Raw genomic sequence first — 17,565 nt, 5'->3', positions numbered from 1 at the left:
GACCCCTTTTCATTATCTCTGTCACCACCACCCAGGCCTCAGCCTGCATTATTATTACTATTATTGTTATTATTATTATTTTGTGACAGAGTCTTGCTCTGTCGCCCAGGCTGGAGTGCAGTGGCGCGATCTCGGCTCACTGCAAGCTCCTCCTCCAGGTTCATGCCATTCTCCTGCCTCAGCCTCCTGAGTAGCTGGGACTACAGGCACTCACTGCCACACCCGGCTAATTTTTTCGTATTTTTAGTAGAGACGGGGTTTCACCATGTTAGCCAGGATGGTTTCAATCTCCTGACCTCGTGATCCGCCCACCTCAGGCTCCCAAAGTGCTGGGATTACAGGTGTGAGCCACTGTGCCCAGCCTCAGGCTGTATTATTAAAATCACCTCCTTTACTGTCTATTTCCATGCTTGTCCCTTACTGTGTGCATTTTACATAGTAGTAGCAGCAGTGATATCTTTAAAACATAAATCACATCACATCACATCATAAATTCCAACGCTTCCCTTCATACTTTCTTCTTACGTGGACTCAGGCTCTTTATGATCCAGGTTCTACCTACCTTTCTAAAGTCACTCTTTCCATCCCTCTCTCTGTTTTCAGCCACAATGGCCTTGCTGTCAATACACTCAGGCTCATTCCCACCTTGTAGCTTTGGTACTAGCTTTTCTCTCTGCCTGGAATGCTCTTCCTCCAGCATGGCTCCCTCCTTCGCTTAATTCAGGTCTCTGCTGAAATGTCACCTCTATAAGAGGCCTTTTCGGACTACCCTATCTATAATTCCTTCGCAGCCCCTCCTCATCTGTACCCTTCAATCTGTTACCTACTTCATTTTTCTGCACAGCACTTGTCACAAACTGAAAGTTGTTTCCTTGTTTATTAACTGTCACCTTCACTAGACTATAATCTCCATGAGGCCATGGATTTTGCCTACATTTTTGCACAGCTGTATCCCAGAACATAGAAGAATGTGTGCCTCAAAGGTACTGAATACATTTTTGATAATCTACTGAGCAACTGACTAAGCAGACTCAATAAATGAGTGAATACGGTTCTTTAACCCATAAGAAGATGACCAGGAATCCTCTTTCTTCTTCATGGACCTTCTTTTTAAAGTATCCATACTGGATTTAAACTTGTTATCATTTGTATTTTGCCATAACTTTTCCACATTTTGTTGGTTTGTGAGAAGATTCTGTCTGCTCAGTCACTATCAGTGCTCACTGACAGTAGATGCCACTCTGATATCAGAGCGGTCTCTTATTTGGGGGTGAAGACACTACAATGGGAATCTGAGTATGCAAAACTTCTAGCTGGGCCAGATGTCACCAGACACTTCTTTATCACACTGGCCTGGCCTGAGGACTGCTGAGTATACTGGTAGGGGATGCTGGAAGGCTGGCAGCAGTGAGCACAGAAACTGAGGCAACCCAAGGGAAATCAAAGCAAATCATATTATTAGCAGGTCCCTGCCCAAAATCTATAGATTTTATCATAAAGTTAGATGCTATTAATTAAGTCTGATAAAGAAGAACAAGAAAATGTGCCAGAAACTCTTAAAATTGCATATAAATATAACCATGTGCATATATTACATATGTCCATGAGCTTAATCTAGAGTTAATTAATAAAATTTCAATCTTACCTGTTATACATAAGGCGCTTGAAATCTTGAAATAAAGTATCTTTATTTTTGTCAATAAAACCAATGACAGAATAGCTAACGGGGAAAAATCACAGAAAACAAGTATTATTTACCAAGCAAGAGCCACATTTAAGCTTTTCTAGGAGGCAACAAGCCTTTCCACCATTAATTATGCAATCGATAATCTAAAAGCTGATACTGTTCACCTTGTTCTGTATTAAAGGATACCAAATTTACCTACTAAATAGAAGGGAACTTTCATCAGTACTATTATTATGATTAAGATGATAATTTCCTACTGGTTTATTGCTTACCTCAAGAAGATGACTTTTTAAAAGATAGCTGTATTATCATCCAGCATTCCTAAGATAAAAGCAAAACAGCAACATACAGGAACTAACAGTCTCATCCGTAGGGAGGTCAAGTGACTTGCCTAAGGTTCACTCAGTGTTGAGGGTAGGATAAAAGAATCCAAGAAGAACTGCAAAGGATGGTAAGAATTGGATAAGCAGAGGAGAAAATGGCAGGCAGATCACACAGGGAAACAGATCAAATGGAGTGATGAAAGCAGGCACATGCATGGTGCTCTGTAGAGAGAATGAGGAGGCCAGTATAGATGGTTTGGAGGAAGGGAGATGAGAAAGGTCTTGAAAGCCCAGCTAAGATTGCAGTTGGTGAGAAGAGTGGGAATAGAACTGTACTACTCCAGTGACTGGCATGGACTCTAGGAGGAGTGAATTCAGTTTTGGGTTTATAAAAGTAATTGAGGACTCTGGGTGATTAAGACAGAGGCTAGGAGATTAAGCAAACAGGAACTTTAGACACAGCTATACCTTACAGTTCTGCTCTCGTGCCTGTTTTCTCCCTTGACAATCAAATCAGTATAGGCAATTCCCAGATCTCTAACCTGGATTTCTTGCCTTACATATTTAATCCTGCAAGAAAATCCTTCAGGCTGTGCTGCCCATGGGTACTTTAAGGTTACCATACCCAAAATTATTTCCTTGCCTGCCCCGACCTAGGTCTTCTTAATACTTTCAAGTCACTTTTGACTGAACCTTTGTGATTCGATCTCAAGCTACTCTTCCAGATAGTTCTACTTCTCTGTGCTACAAAAAAGGATACACTCCAATCAGACGGACCTAGTTGCTATTTCCTGAATACTCTGTAGCACCCTTTCCACTTCTTCCTATAAAAATAATTCCTAGCATTCAAAGATCAGCATCAGCCTTCCTGGGTTTATTGCACAAACCTGGAAGTATTTCCTTACTCTAAATTCCAAATGAGTAATTGCTATCACTCACATGGCAATTATTTTAGACCACTGTTTTTGTATACATGTATATAAATGTGTTTACGTGTATATATGTGTGTTTACATGTATATAAATAAGAACACATACAACCATACATATATGTATGTATGTATGTACCTTATGTGGCAAGCTCTTTGTGGGCAGAGACCATACCTTATGAAGTATTGAGCACATAGAAGATACTCAGTAAAAATCCAGAAAAGGATTGAAGAGTTTAAGAAGTGAAGAGGAAATCTGAGGCATTGAATATCCCTCAAAAGGGTTAGTTGAAGTTCTAGACTAGGAGTCTAGAAACCTAGTTATTGTCTCAGTTCTTCTGTAAATTTGCTATGTGACATTGAGTAAGAACTTTACTCATTCTGCATGTTTCTTCATCTGTAAAACGAAGTGGCTGGTCTAGGTCATCTCTAAGGCCTCTATCCAGCTCTGCATTTGTGTCATTCTGAGTTGTATGAAAGTACCCTGTAGGTGAGGCTTGGATTTTTAGTGGGAGATATTTGTATGGTACTGGATCTTCCCTCTTCAGTATTATGGAACCTGGGAACAGGACCAGAAAAAGTGGGAAATGGTGCCATTCCATCACTAATGGTTAGTTTGACAGATGGTGTGATAATTTTGAGCCATATTATTTTATGGTCCTAGAATTTTAATTTAAATCAGGAGCAGCTACTAAAATTTCTTCAAACATCTTTTCAGCATTTATAGAGAAGATCATTTACCTTTTTTTGTTTAATCTCTTCCTGCAATGGATTACATGTAAAGAATTCCTAATGTAAAAACTAAGAAAAAGAGTTCTTTAAACAATAAGATGAGGAGCAGTGTTCAGTGGACAGTAAAGGCATAATAAATATACTAGGCTAAGAAATGCAGCCCCAACTAAAGTTTCACATGAAATACCCTGGAACCTGGGAATGTTACCTTATATCATAAAATATGTGATTAATGATCTTGAGAGAAGCTCATCCTACATTATTCAGATGGGCCCTACATGCCATATTAAATGTCACTTTAAGATACAGGCAGAGTGGCCAGGCTCGGTGGCTCACGCCTGTAATCCTAGCACTTTGGGAGGCCGAGGCAGGCAGATCAATTGAGGTCAGGAGTTCGAAACCAGCCTGGCCAACATGGTGAAACCCCATCTCTACTAAAAAATACAAAAATTAGCCAAGCGTGGTGGTATGTGCCTGTAATCCCAGCTACTCAGGAGGCTGAGACAGGAGACTTGCTTGGGCCGGGGAGGCGGAGATTGCAGTGAGCTGAGATCGCACCACTGCACTCCAGCCTGGGTGACAGAGCGAGACTCCATCTCAAAAAAAAGAAAAAGAAAAAGATAGAGACAGAGGGACAGTTAACACAGACACACAAAGAGGAGGGCAATGTGACTGGAGTGATGCAGCCACAAGCCAAGGAATGTCCAGTGCTACTAGAAGGTGGTAAGAAGAACAGATTCCTCTCTACAGGAACCTCTAGAGGAGTGTGGCCCTGCTGACATCTTGATTTTGAACTTCTGAATTCCAGAACTGTGAAAGAATAAGTTTCTGTTGATTTAAGCCACCGATTGTGGTTAATATGTTACAGCAGCCCTTGGAACCTAATGTACTAAGGTAGTTATAATTTTTAGTTATACTTTCTGATCAATTTCTACTTTATTGTATTGTTAATAAAAATATGGCTAGTAAGAGTTTTACTTTTTAAAATAATATTTGGAAAATAATGTAGCAAAAATGGTTTTGGCTTATGTAGTTACCCAACTATTTGTAGATCTTCATATACAGGAGTAATTCTCACCTAGGGGCCTTTTTATGACTACTGTTTCTTCTACTTGGAAAGCTTTCTCTTTTCTCTCCCCTCTTCCTAATTCATTCCCCTGACTAACCCTCTTTTACTTTTAGGACTCAATTTGGATACCACTTCCTCCAGCAAGACCTCTCTATGCCCCTCTCAGTGGGTTAATTATTCCTACTCACTGCTCCTATAATGCCTTGTGCTTCTCTAGTTTAACTGTTTCCATTCTTCATTATAGTGATCTTTGATAGATGTACATGCCTATACTCTTCAATAAACTGTTGGTTTCTTTAGGGCAAGGACCATCTTATCCATCTTTCTATCCCAGTTCTTAATATACTTCCATGATTTATTGACCCACCAGCTGATTCTTACTGAATATCAACTATGCCAGGAACTGTACATGGGCACGTAGTGTGTGCTCAATAAATGGGTGAAAAGCAAGGAATGAATGAAGCTATGCCATTTGTAAGTTGAATAAATTAAACTATATTGACATATCACATGACCAAAACATGCAAATGAATATAAAACCAGTTTACATTTTTCCTGGTTGTATTTTCTAAAGTGAGGCGGCATATGCAAATCGTGGTAGGTACCAAGGTAAGATACTCACACTACATCGCCTGCATAATGTCGAATTCGAAAATCTCGATCAAACTCCAGAATTTTGTCTGAGGCACAGAGCTAAGAAATCAAGAAGGATATTATTTTGAAAACGGACATTTTTGCTTTCCTAAAAATATATTCCAGCTTAATATGAAATGATGATAATATCATAAATTATGACATCACATTGTGTGGGGCTTGATTTAAAAATATGGCTTATGTACTATAAAGACTAAACTTTCACTAGAAATCCACATAGCTAGACTACATTTCCTGACCACTCTCACAGATGGATATGGCCAAGTAACCAAGTTCTGGACAATGGAGGTAAAGTGTGGCTGTTCTAGGCCCAAACTGGTGAAAAGTGAATGATCCCCCTCTGTGCTTTCTTCTCTCCTCCCACTAGTTGGATGCAGAGGGTAGTCCCTAAGGCATGGAATAGTCAGAAGATAGAGGAAGTCTGGGTCCCTGAGAGAGACATAGACTTCTACTATCTTAGGACACTTTAATCTTGGCTACAGGCTAGGCATGGTGGCTCAGGCCTGTAATCCCAGCACTTTGGGAGGCGGAGGCAGGCAGATTGCTTGAGCCCAGTAGTTCAAGACCAGCCTGGGCAACATGGTGAAACCCTGTCTCTATTAAAAACACAAAAATTAGTCAGGCATGGTGGCATGCATCTGTAGTCCCAGCTAGTCAGGAGGCTGAGATGGGAGAATCACCTGAGCGTGGAAGGCAGAGACTGCAGTGAGCCAAGATTGGGCCACTGCACTCCAGCCTGGGCCATACAGCGAGACCCTGTCTCAAAAACCAAACCAAAACAAACAAAATTTACCTACTATCTTCACGCAGTCCAGCCTACCCTGACTGATAGAGTTTCGTTCTCCTCCAAGGTCCACTTAAGGAGGACCATACTGAAGGCTTACTAGTTGTTAGGTATATACATCTTATTCAGTCCTCAATGCTGACATATAAGGTATAACAATCTCTCTTTTACACACATGGAAACTGAAGCTCAAAGAGGTTAAGCAATTGGCCCAAGATCACATAGCTAGTAAGTGGTACCCCTGGGAAGGACTCCTGGAATCGAATGTAACATCTGTGCTCTCTTATGTACATGGAGGCCTGGCTCATCTGTCTGCTAAGCTGAGACTCCAGTTCAGGACTATCATTTCACAGAAGATAAAGCTTCTGCAGCTCTTTCTCCCTGAAGAGGAATAGTTTATGGGAAGGCAGTTTTTATATGGCTGTGGAGGTCTCTATGAATTTCTACAATCTTCCTTGTTATAGTAGCACCTAGACTTCTTTGTCTGCCCTGTTAAGAATCACTTGGAATCTTATAGTTTCTTAAGCAGACATCTAAGAGAGTCCACCAAAGTTTTCCTGGGGAGGCCGGGCACGGTGGCTCATGTCTGTAATCCCAGCACTTTGGGAAGCTGAGGCAGGCCGATTCCGAGGTCAGGAGAGTGAGACCATCCTGGCTAACACAGTGAAACCCCGTCTCTATTAAAAAAAATACAAAAAAATTAGCCGGGTGTGGTGGCAGGCGCCTGTAGTCCCAGCTACTCGGGAGGCTGAGGCGGGAGAATAGCATGAACCCGGGAGGCAGAGCTTGCAGTGAGCCGAGATCATGCAACTGCACTCCAGCCTGGGTGAAAAGAGCGAGACTCTGTCTCAAAAAAATAAATAAATAAGTAAATTTTCCTAGGGAAATATACAAAAACTACTTAGGTTCTAATGTTAGATAACAAATAATCTCAACCTGAAAGGTGCATTCTATTAATTTGACAAGTGAATAATTACAGGAAATTAGAGTCAGACCTCCAAGGTTCAAATCGCCTCTACCATCTACTCACTCTGACTTCTTTAATAATCACCTATCGCAGAGAGTTGTTCTGAGGATTAAGTGAACTATTGAGAGCAAAGCATCTACCATACAGAGAGGTCTCCAAAAATACTTAATTCCCCTTTCCTGCTGTCTCTCTTATTAACCCCTTTTACAAACCGTTTTATTTATAAAACCCCTTAAGGAAAAGGACCCAAGAGATGTCTACACTAATGGAACATTCTTACATTTGGATACTGCAAAGTCGCAACTGATCTGAACACAGGAGGTTTTAGATTCTTCTTTTTTTTTTTGGTTGTAGCAGTTATGTATTTATCATTTAACTTTTTATATTAATAATTTAAATAATAATTGTATGCTTTATTGGATTATTTGCCTGTCTCTCTATGGTAACTTTAATGAGGAAGAAACAACGTAGTCCCTAAATGAAATAACTGTTACAAGACAGAAACCTCTAATTTAACATGCCAATAAGTCTAGCTAATCAGTAACCCGTAGCAAATGATGATATCCAGCTCAACACACAGAATAGCATATGTAATAAACAGTTCACAGTGATTAAAATATTTTGATAGTTTGATCATTTCTTTTATTCATTAGGTAAAAATCCCAAAGAGGAACACATTTTAAAAATCTCTATCTCAAAGAAATAAAAGGTATTCAAACTGGAAAACAGAAGTCAAATAATTCCTGTTCACTGATAACAAGATCTAATATCTAGAAAACCCTAAAGACTCTTCCAAAAGACTCCTAGACTTGATAAACAACTTCAGTAAAGTTTCAGGATATAAAATCAATGTAAAAAAATAAATAAGCATTTCTATACACGACCAATAACACTGAAGCTGAGAACCAAATCAAGAACTCAATCCCATTTACAATATCCACAAACACTCCCACAAAAGAAAACCCCAGGAATATATTTAAATAGGGAAATGAAAGATCTCTACAAGGAGAACTACAAAACACTGATGAAAGAAGTCATAGATGACACAAAAAAATGGAAAAACATACAATGCTCATGGATTGGAAGAATCAATGTCATTAAAATGCCCATACTGACCAAAGCAACCTACAACATCAATGCAATTCCTATCAAATTACCAATGCCATTTTTCACAGAATTAGAAAAACAATCCTAAAGTTTGTATAGAACCAAAAAACAGCCCAAATAGCCAAAGCAATTCTAAGCAAAAAGAACAAAACCAGAGGCATCATGTTACCCTGTCTTCAAAATTATACTACAAGGCTATTGTAACCAAGACGGCATGGTACTGGTACAAAAATAGACATATAGATCAATGGGACACAACAGAGAGCCCAGAAATAAAGCTGTATACCTACAATCAACTGATCTTTGACAAAGTTGACAAAAATAAACAATGGAGAAAGGATACCCTATTCACTAAGTGGTACTGGGAAAAATAGCTAGCCATATACAGAAGAATGAAATTGGACCCCGGTCTCTCACCACACACAAAAACTAACTTAAGATGAATTAAAGGCTTAAATATAAAACCTGAAGCTATAAAAATCCTAGAAGAAAACCTAGGAAAAACTCTTCTGGACATTGGCCTAGGCAAAGAATTTATGACCAAGACCTCAAAAACAAATGTGACAAAAACAGATGAGACTTAATTAAACTAAAAAGGTTCTGCCCAGCAAAAGAAATAACCAACAGAGTAAACAAACAACCTACATAATCAGAGAAAATATCTGTAAATTATGCCTCCAACAAAGGACTAATATTCAGAATCTACAAGGAACTCAAATAACTAAATAACAAAAAAATCACATAACCCCATTAAAAAGTAGGCAAAGAACATGAACAGGTATTTTTCAAAAGAAAAAATACAAACAGCCAACAAACATTTGAAAAAATGTTCAACATCACTAATCATCAGAGAAATAAAAATTAAAACCACAATAAGATTTCGTCTTATACCAGTCAGAATGGCTATTACTAAAAATGTCAAAAACAGATGGCATGGATGTGGAGAAAAGGAAATGCTTATACACTGTTGGTGGGAATGTAAATTAATACAACTTCTATGGGAAACAGTATGGAGATTTCTCAAAGAATGTGAACATTTCTTTTTAGAACTACCATTTGACCTAGCAATTCCACTACTAGGTATAAGGAAAAGATACTTGTACTCGTATGTTTACCACAACATTATTCACAATAGCAAAGTCATGGAATCAATCAATCTAAGTGTCTATCAACAAATGATTGGATAGAAAGAAAATGTGATATACATATATATATAATGGAATACTATGCAGCCATAAAAAAGAATGAAACCATGTCCTTTGCAGCAACAGGGGTGGAGCTGGAGGCCATTATACTAGGTGAAATAATGTACGTTTTCGCTTGTAAGTGGTAGCTAAACAATGCGTATGCACGAACACAAAGACGGAAATAAGACACTGGGGACTCCAAAAGCAGGGGGGTGAGGGTTGAAAAATTACATATTGGGTACAGTGTTCACTATCTGGGTGACAGGTAAGCTAGAGGCCCAAAGCTTACCATTATGCAATATCTCCATGTAACAAACCTGAACATGTACCCCCCAGATCTAAAATAATATAAATAAATAAAGAAACAAATAAATAATCACTACCTCAGCACTTGTCTCAGGGATACCAAAAGAAAGAGCTACTTGGTCTGAAAGTTGGGAAACCTGGGCTCCCACAAATTTGAAAAAGAAAAAGAAAATCCTCTCCACAGATAAATTACTATTTAGCATTTCGTGTCAAATCAGTAGCAAATACTGATGTAGTATGCATAGTTACTCTTACAAATGACATGGCTGGGCGTGGTGGCTCATGCCTATAATCCCAGCACTTGGGGAGACCCAGGAGGGCAGATGACCTGCGGTCAGGAGTTCAAGACCAGCCTGGCCAACATGGTGAAACCCCGTCTACACAAAAACACAACAATTAGCTGGGCATGATGGTGGGTGCCTGTAATCCCAGCTATGTGGGAGGCTGAGGCAGGAGAATCGCTTGAACTCAGGAGGTGGAGGTTGCAGCGAGCCAAGATTGCGCCATGCACTCTAGCCTCGGCAACAGAGACTCCATCTCAAAAGAAAAAAAAAAAAAGGAATGATATTATATTTCAAAATATTTGGTTGACACATTTAATTCAGGTATATAAATGGCCAAGGTAGAAGATATCAAAATGAGGTGGATTTGATTTCTTATGTGAGACTCATAGCTAATTTAAATGAAAATTTAAATAAGATTTATTTGATATGATTGGGAACAATTCAATTCAACTTTACAAACACTGATTGAATGTCTACCATCTGGTAGGCACAGTGCTAAGTGAGTCTCCAAAACCTGAACTATGATTATAAAGGGCATTTATAAACTTTCCCTCAAAGATAGGACATTTGCCCACGTAATCATGCCATCTTTAAAAGCATCACTCTAAATTATTTAGGTGACTTCTAACTTTGCTCAGTACTCTGTCCCCAGCACCTAGGATTGCACCTGGAAGATGAGAAGCACTTATTAGGTATTTGTGGTGTAAATGGGGAATGACTGAAGCAGTACCTCTAACCCAAAACCCTAACATGAAAGGGCAGACTGTAGTATCTGAAAGCCAACTTGTAGTAGGGTTACAATCAATCCTCAGTAACAGACCAAGGAGAATATTTTAGAAAAAACTGGCCTAAAATAAATGTCAGCTAGTAATCTATTTCTTGACGATTTGGGCTTCAGCTAGTTAATTGTGGAATTTCCCTGTTCTGATTACATAATTTCAAAGGAGATAAGTTAGAAAATAGACTTTATTCACACTAAAACATGGCAGTGTCAGAGATTTATGTGGAACTCTGGAGAGGAAGAAATGTTTGCCCCCTTTTTCTATGGATGTGAAGGAGCAGGGGCCTCTTTTCCCTTTAGTATATGGTTACTAGACAAGACTATGTGTGGGGAAGTCTCAGGGGCGATGATGACGTGTTCCTCTTCTAACACAAATTTCTTGAACAAATACTAATAGCAAACATATTCCATGCAAATAGAATATTCCATGCAAATGATATGTCCATATCGGCACAAAGGTCTGATAATCACAATTACCACCAATTACTACAGATATGTGATCTGTTTATCACATTTTTAGATCGTGAAAAATGGAGAGTTAAAAGGATACCCATTTATTTAATGAATAAGTTTCTCTGTAATAACTAGAATTACAACTAGAATCTCTCTGTTTTCAAGAAAGTCATATGATCTGAAGAAGTACGGCAGAGTACACAACACATTTTGTTACTGAGGATTACAGTAAAAAGTCAAGGACAAAAGCTATTTTCCATGCCAGAATTATCAGATGCAGGAGTAAAATTTTAGCACATGAGCAAGGACTCTACATCTATTGGTTATAAATGACATCATGCTTTCTAAAGAATCATGCTCATTTTCCCTATTTCTACCAAATTGTATAGTCTGGAGCTCCCTCTCCTGGATTAACATGATTTTATCAATTTTTTCATACTATAAACCAGAGAGGCAGAATTTAATCATTTAATGAATGTTTGTGACTTTTCTTTCTTATTAAAGGGGACATTCTTTTAACCCAACATATAAAGTCATTTAACTCCATCAAACAATAAGGAGAATCTCACAGATAAAAGGGAGAAGAAGGTGTCATTAAACACATTACCTTTCGGCTGGAAAAATGGCCGTGTTTGCCCAATTTACTGTTAAGTGCTTCAAGAAACATTTCATCGGTGACTTTGCCGACATTCATGCAAGCATCATCAAGGATTGCAATGATCCCTTTGTGCTGTTGCTCCACGAGGTCAACAATGATCTGATTGTTGAAGTAGTCAATCTGTAGGACACAGCAAGAAGGCAATTCTGAAGAGAACAGTGACCAGGCCAAGTTAAACCCTGATGCCCCCCGTTGTATCAGGAGTTCAGGTGAAACTACTTTGGTGTCAAATGTGTGAATAACATTAAAGAGGTCTTACACTAAAAAGAGTACACATTCTAACAGAGGTTTATTTTTAAATTTGTTTGTTAACTTTCTATCATGAAATACATTGTCTGAGATTAGTATAGCCCAAGGCAAAGATAATAAGGTAGACACCATTTCTCCCATTACAAACTCATTTTAATCCTGCCTCCAGATCCCACACCCAACCCTACTCCTTCATACCAATCTGCCTGCCATTAACCATAAGGTCCACCTTCCACAAAGGGCCAACAAATAACCTTAAAGTATTATCTGATATACTACTTCATAATAAAGTTAAGGTACTACACAAAACTTGCATTTTTATAAAAGTAGGGTGCAAGTTAAATGTTTAGTTCTAGAAATTTTGTGCAATATGTTCATAAAGATGGCTGTGGTTGCCACAAAGTGCCTCGTTTACCTTTAAATACTGTTAATGTGTCATGCATGCAGATGGAAGGGGTGGAACTGTGCACTAAAGTGGGGGCTTTAACTGTAGTGTTTGACAGAGTTGCCTTCTACCTGCCAGTTCAAAAGTTCTGTTTTCATACAGAATATATATACTAAAAAATTTCAGTCTGTTAAACAGCCTTATTCTGATTCAGCCTCTTCAGATACTCTTGTGCTGTGCAGCAGTGGCTCTGTGTGTAAATGCTGTGCACTGAGGGTACACAAAAATACCAACATTATGTGTACAGGATAATGCCTCATCCCAATCAGATGCCCATTTGTCATTGTGTTTGTTAACAACCCTTTATCTCTTAGTGTTAAATAAACTCCACTTAAAATGGAAAAAAAAAAAAAAAAAGAACTTGCATTTTTAGTTACATGACCCTGAATGACTGAATTCCAGAAGAGCATTTCTTTCGGTTTCCCCAAAGTTAAAAAGCTTCAAAAGAATTTTGAAAAATTTGAAAAAATTCAGTAGAATTTTGACATTTTTCTAGGCATAATATAAAGAATTTAATTCTGAGAAATAAATATCTACAAAAGATAAGAAAAAGCTTTTCCTTTACTTCCACAAGTTGAATGAAGTTATAAATAACTTCTGGCTTTTCAGCAACTATACATGTACAAGGTTTGTCCAACAATCCTCTGTCACACCTGTTTATTCTGACAGCCTGCAATGCACCTATCACCACACACAGAATGCACACAAAGGCCCAACTCAGGCAAGCTGCACGTCTCAAAGAGGGGCAGCTTATGATCACATAGTTTAATCTTGTGTGTTGCTATGTCCCACCTTACGCAGGAGTTACCTAAACTGATTGCTGTCTCCATTACCTTCTGTAAGGTCTATATACTCATAATAGACCATTCAAGTGACTCATGTATTCCCATTTCATGCTTTAAAATCCAAGGTTTTATGCCAGTTATCTGTACATGACTTTTAGCTCCACTTCTAGTCTTGCATGTTCTCTTCTGTATCTTATGGACTGCAACCTGTAAACTGGGTAGTTTTTACTTTGTTTTTTATACTTTTCTGATTTGTCTAAATGAAAGTTTCTCAGTTAGGGGGAATATTGCCCACCAGGGGACATTTGGCAATATAAGGAGACATTTCTAGTCAAAATGGGGCAGGGGTGCTACTGTCATTTGGTGGGTAGAGGCCAGGGATGCTGCTAAACATCCTACAATGCATAGAACAGCCTCCACAACAAAGAATTATCTGGCATAAAATTTCAGTAGTACTGAGGTGAAGCAGTGTAGGTCTAAATATTTACTTTTATTATGGGCATTTATTACATTTCCAATTAGGGAGAAAAGTTATTTCCATCTTTGGAAAAAAATCCTAAAAATACTCAAAAAGCAGGAGCTCTATATTAATGGTTGACATCTTAGACTTTGGGACTATGAAATTAAAGACCAAGTCTTTTGTCCCAGGGACTAAAGAATTACCTTCCCTAAAATTCCAATTATATTACTAAAAGCTATTGGTCTCTGCTAGTAACTTTTGGTTTGTAAGTTTAATACTGCTTCAAACATTGCTTAAACCAGTAGTTTTCAAACTAAGTTCTCCCAGCAACTTGGCATTCCCGTAAGGTTTCCTAAGGGATACCAGGAGCCATAGGAGTTGTGATAGGGTAGCTTAGGGACATGGGGCTCTGGCCTCTCATACCCACTCCAGATAAAACAGCTTTGTGCTTGAGTGTCAAGTTCTCAATAGTTAAAATGATTTGCAAACTATAGCATCAAAAGCTTTTAAAAGTGAATATACCAGAGAGATAACCAGATATTATGAACCTCCTGGTGGAAGTTCACACACAGCCTATGAAATGGACTGTGGAAAAAAACTGACCCTGAATCCAGTCAAGACTCTAGATCTAACAACCAATACACAGGACATACAAGAAACAGAGAAACATATATTAAATGGCACCTGAGGAATGCAATTAGCAAAATCCAGACTGTGGGAAACTCCACAACAAATGACTTATTCTCTCAACACAAGATTGCAAAGAGAGATCATTCAAGGAAAAAAAGAAAGATGAAGGAGAAAATCTATAGATATGCAAGAGACCTATCAATCAATCACAATGTAAGAAACTTATCTGGATCCAAATTTAAACTGCAAAACAACAACCAGAAGACAACTGAGGAAATATGAAACATGTATACTGACTGGATATTTTATGATATTAAGGAATTTTTGTTAATGTTTTAGGTATGATCATGGCATTGTGATTATGGTTTTTGTAAAACTCTCTTAGAGAAATACATGGAAATATTTACTGAATAGATATCCAACTGAATAGATGAAATAATGTGATATCTGAAATTTGCTTCAAAATAATCTGGGAGTAGGTGGGTATAGAACAGATGGCATAAGACTGGCAATCCACTGGTAAGTGTTAAAGCTAGGTGATGGGTCTATAGGGTTTACTGTACTACAGTCTCTCTTCTTCATGTGCATTTAAAATTTTCCATAATAAAAAATCTTTTAAAAAGAATCGCTACGTTTAGAAGTTTGGGGTTTTACCCAGAATAGAGATTCTAATTGTGGGGGGATCTGGCATGTAGTAAGTAACTGTTACCTTGGGGTTAGCCTTCTGCTCCCTCTAGGACAAATATTTCTTGGCTTATTTAGCTAAAATTTTTTGCATTTTGGGATTCTTGATTCTTTTTGAGATGTTTGGAATAGTCTACTGCATTACTTACCCTGTTGTCAATTATGCCTGTGAAATTTGATATTCTGATTGTTAAAGGATATTTTTGACTAGTACCTTGAAATCACATTTGAATAACAAGTTTTATGATTAAATTTAGTATTAAAAATCCAAGCTTCAGTTATACTGTGAATTATACAACAGTTTCATTCTTAGAAAGCTTCATATACACTTAATTGAATTGAATTAAATTTTAATTGTATTAGGAGAGTTCATTATTTAAGTCAAACTATAGATAATTCTTACATAAAGTAACCCTTTGGTTTATTTGCAAATAGGTAAAATTTATGCCAATATACTTGAGCAACTTTTTTATGGTATTCTAACGTTTAACACATGATGGAAGGCAGATATAATTTTGAGGCAGGAAAGCTATTTGTTATATCATTGTCTCTTTATTTCAGAATGAGAGGAAACAGAAAATAGAAAGGTAGGAAGGAAGATAAAAGTCATTTAAATATAGTATTTCAAATATTTTTTGCTGCTATTATATTGTATAACAAAAAACAAATATTGGCTTTATTTCTATTCTCTGGCAAGAGGATGAACAATCTTATAAACTCAAACTACGGAAACTTAAAAGTTTTTGTATTTTTCAAGTTTATTCTCAAAATTGCTTAAAAATACAAACTTACAAGAAAACCTACTATGTCTCATTTCTATCATAAGCAGAAGGTCTTATCATAGGAAATATAAAAACCAAACAAGTCATGCCTTTTAGCTGTGCACCCATTATACTTTCCAGCTATATCTTACCAGATTAGTTTGCCCCTGACAAATACAAAAGTTCCCAAAGATTGATGAGAGTAGAGGTGATAATTGAAGTGTAATACACGAGAAAATGCAAAGTAAAACAAGTATTTTAATGTGTAGGTTTCAGAGAATATAAACAACATTAACTGAAGACAATAAAATACCATATAGTCTACAAAGTAGAAGAGGAGAAAAAGGAGGAAAAGGGGAAGAAGAAATTAGATTCTGAAGCAAAGTTCAGCCAATTTAAGGTGTAACTTAATAAAGTATGTTAAACCTAACAGACAGATATAAACCAGTAAGTCCACATGGTATCAGACATAAAGTAAAAACAGGTTTACTGGTTCTAACTCAGGATGTTCTGGGCACCAACAAGGCAGTCTATCAAATTATAGCAATCCCACCTAAAAATGATGAAATTAATTGTATTTACATATCCCAAAAAGGAAAGCTAAGGTTCAGATGTTTCCAATACCCCCAAAAGATAAAGAAATACCTAAAATAAAATTTGACATTATCAATAATATGAGAAACACACAAAGGCATTTTCCATAAAAGCCCACTCACGTGTTTCCAGGGGATCCCTTCCCGCTGGTATTCCTCTTGTTCTTGCTTCAGAACCAGCTGAATAAATAGCTGCTGCAGTTTCTCATTGCAGTAATTGATGCAGAATTGTTCAAAACTACAAGAAAAGGAATAAATTAAGTTTCAACAAATAGAAAATAGGCAACAAGGTTTTAAGTATCTTTTCCAGTTTACCTGTTGTTGTCAAAGATTTCAAAGCCATAGATATCCAAGACACCAATAACAGTGTTTTTCCCATGGATTGTGGTGTCATAGTTCTTGACCTCAATAATATCATTGATGCGAGTAACGATCCAACAAAAAAGGCGCTCATATATTGCCTGCGAGGAAAATAGCATCATAAATGCTTGCCCATTTGAGAATGAGTCCTCTGTTTGGATTTGTTATCAGTTTTAAATTCCTGTCCACCTTCTCACTGTTTAGCATAGCCATTACTGGCCTCAGCAGAGCAACTGAAAATGTAGACTGTCCATTTAAAAAAACCCAAACTACATGATGTATACAAAACTAAATAGCTTGTATTTTTAAAAGATTATTACTGGTCATTACACCAATTCCAACAACACTCTCCAGGCATGTTTCCCTGCCCGGCTGTATCAATAGTTTGCCTGATCCCTTGAATAAGCCAGTTCATTGCTTTATTATTAATTTCATCAACTACAAAGAGTTGAGAGCTAGTGAGTTAATATCTATGATCCACTAAAGCTATATGAATTCTAAAAATATAAATATTGATTTCTAATGCTAAATGAAGATCTGAGCCAAAGATCAAGGGTTGAAATTCCCTGAGAATCAAACACACATCCAATGCACAAGAACACACACACTAAGCCACACATGGACAAAGGTGCCACATGCTAACACACATTCACATCCCGATACACATGTGCTCTTCAA

General features: G+C 37.6%; 1 protein-coding gene across 1 annotated transcript in view; it reads right to left on the bottom strand.

Annotated features, from left to right (window-relative positions):
- The window catches only part of MYO1D (myosin ID), a 377,286-nt gene that overhangs the window by 245,366 nt on the left and 114,355 nt on the right, over positions 1–17,565 (bottom strand). Inside the window, exons 9-13 of the mRNA XM_003279378.4 lie at positions 16,843–16,988; positions 16,651–16,765; positions 11,870–12,040; positions 5,362–5,432; positions 1,646–1,720 (exon numbers count right to left, since the gene is read on the bottom strand). Of these exons, the coding sequence (XP_003279426.3) occupies positions 1,646–1,720; positions 5,362–5,432; positions 11,870–12,040; positions 16,651–16,765; positions 16,843–16,988 (578 nt within the window). The remainder of the gene's footprint in view (positions 1–1,645; positions 1,721–5,361; positions 5,433–11,869; positions 12,041–16,650; positions 16,766–16,842; positions 16,989–17,565) is intronic.

This window comes from Nomascus leucogenys, unplaced genomic scaffold (genome assembly GCF_006542625.1).
Source record: "Nomascus leucogenys isolate Asia unplaced genomic scaffold, Asia_NLE_v1 Super-Scaffold_249, whole genome shotgun sequence".
NCBI lineage: Eukaryota > Metazoa > Chordata > Mammalia > Primates > Hylobatidae > Nomascus > Nomascus leucogenys.
Note: the sequence above shows the minus strand (reverse complement) of the source record. Positions and strands in the feature narration are given on the sequence as shown.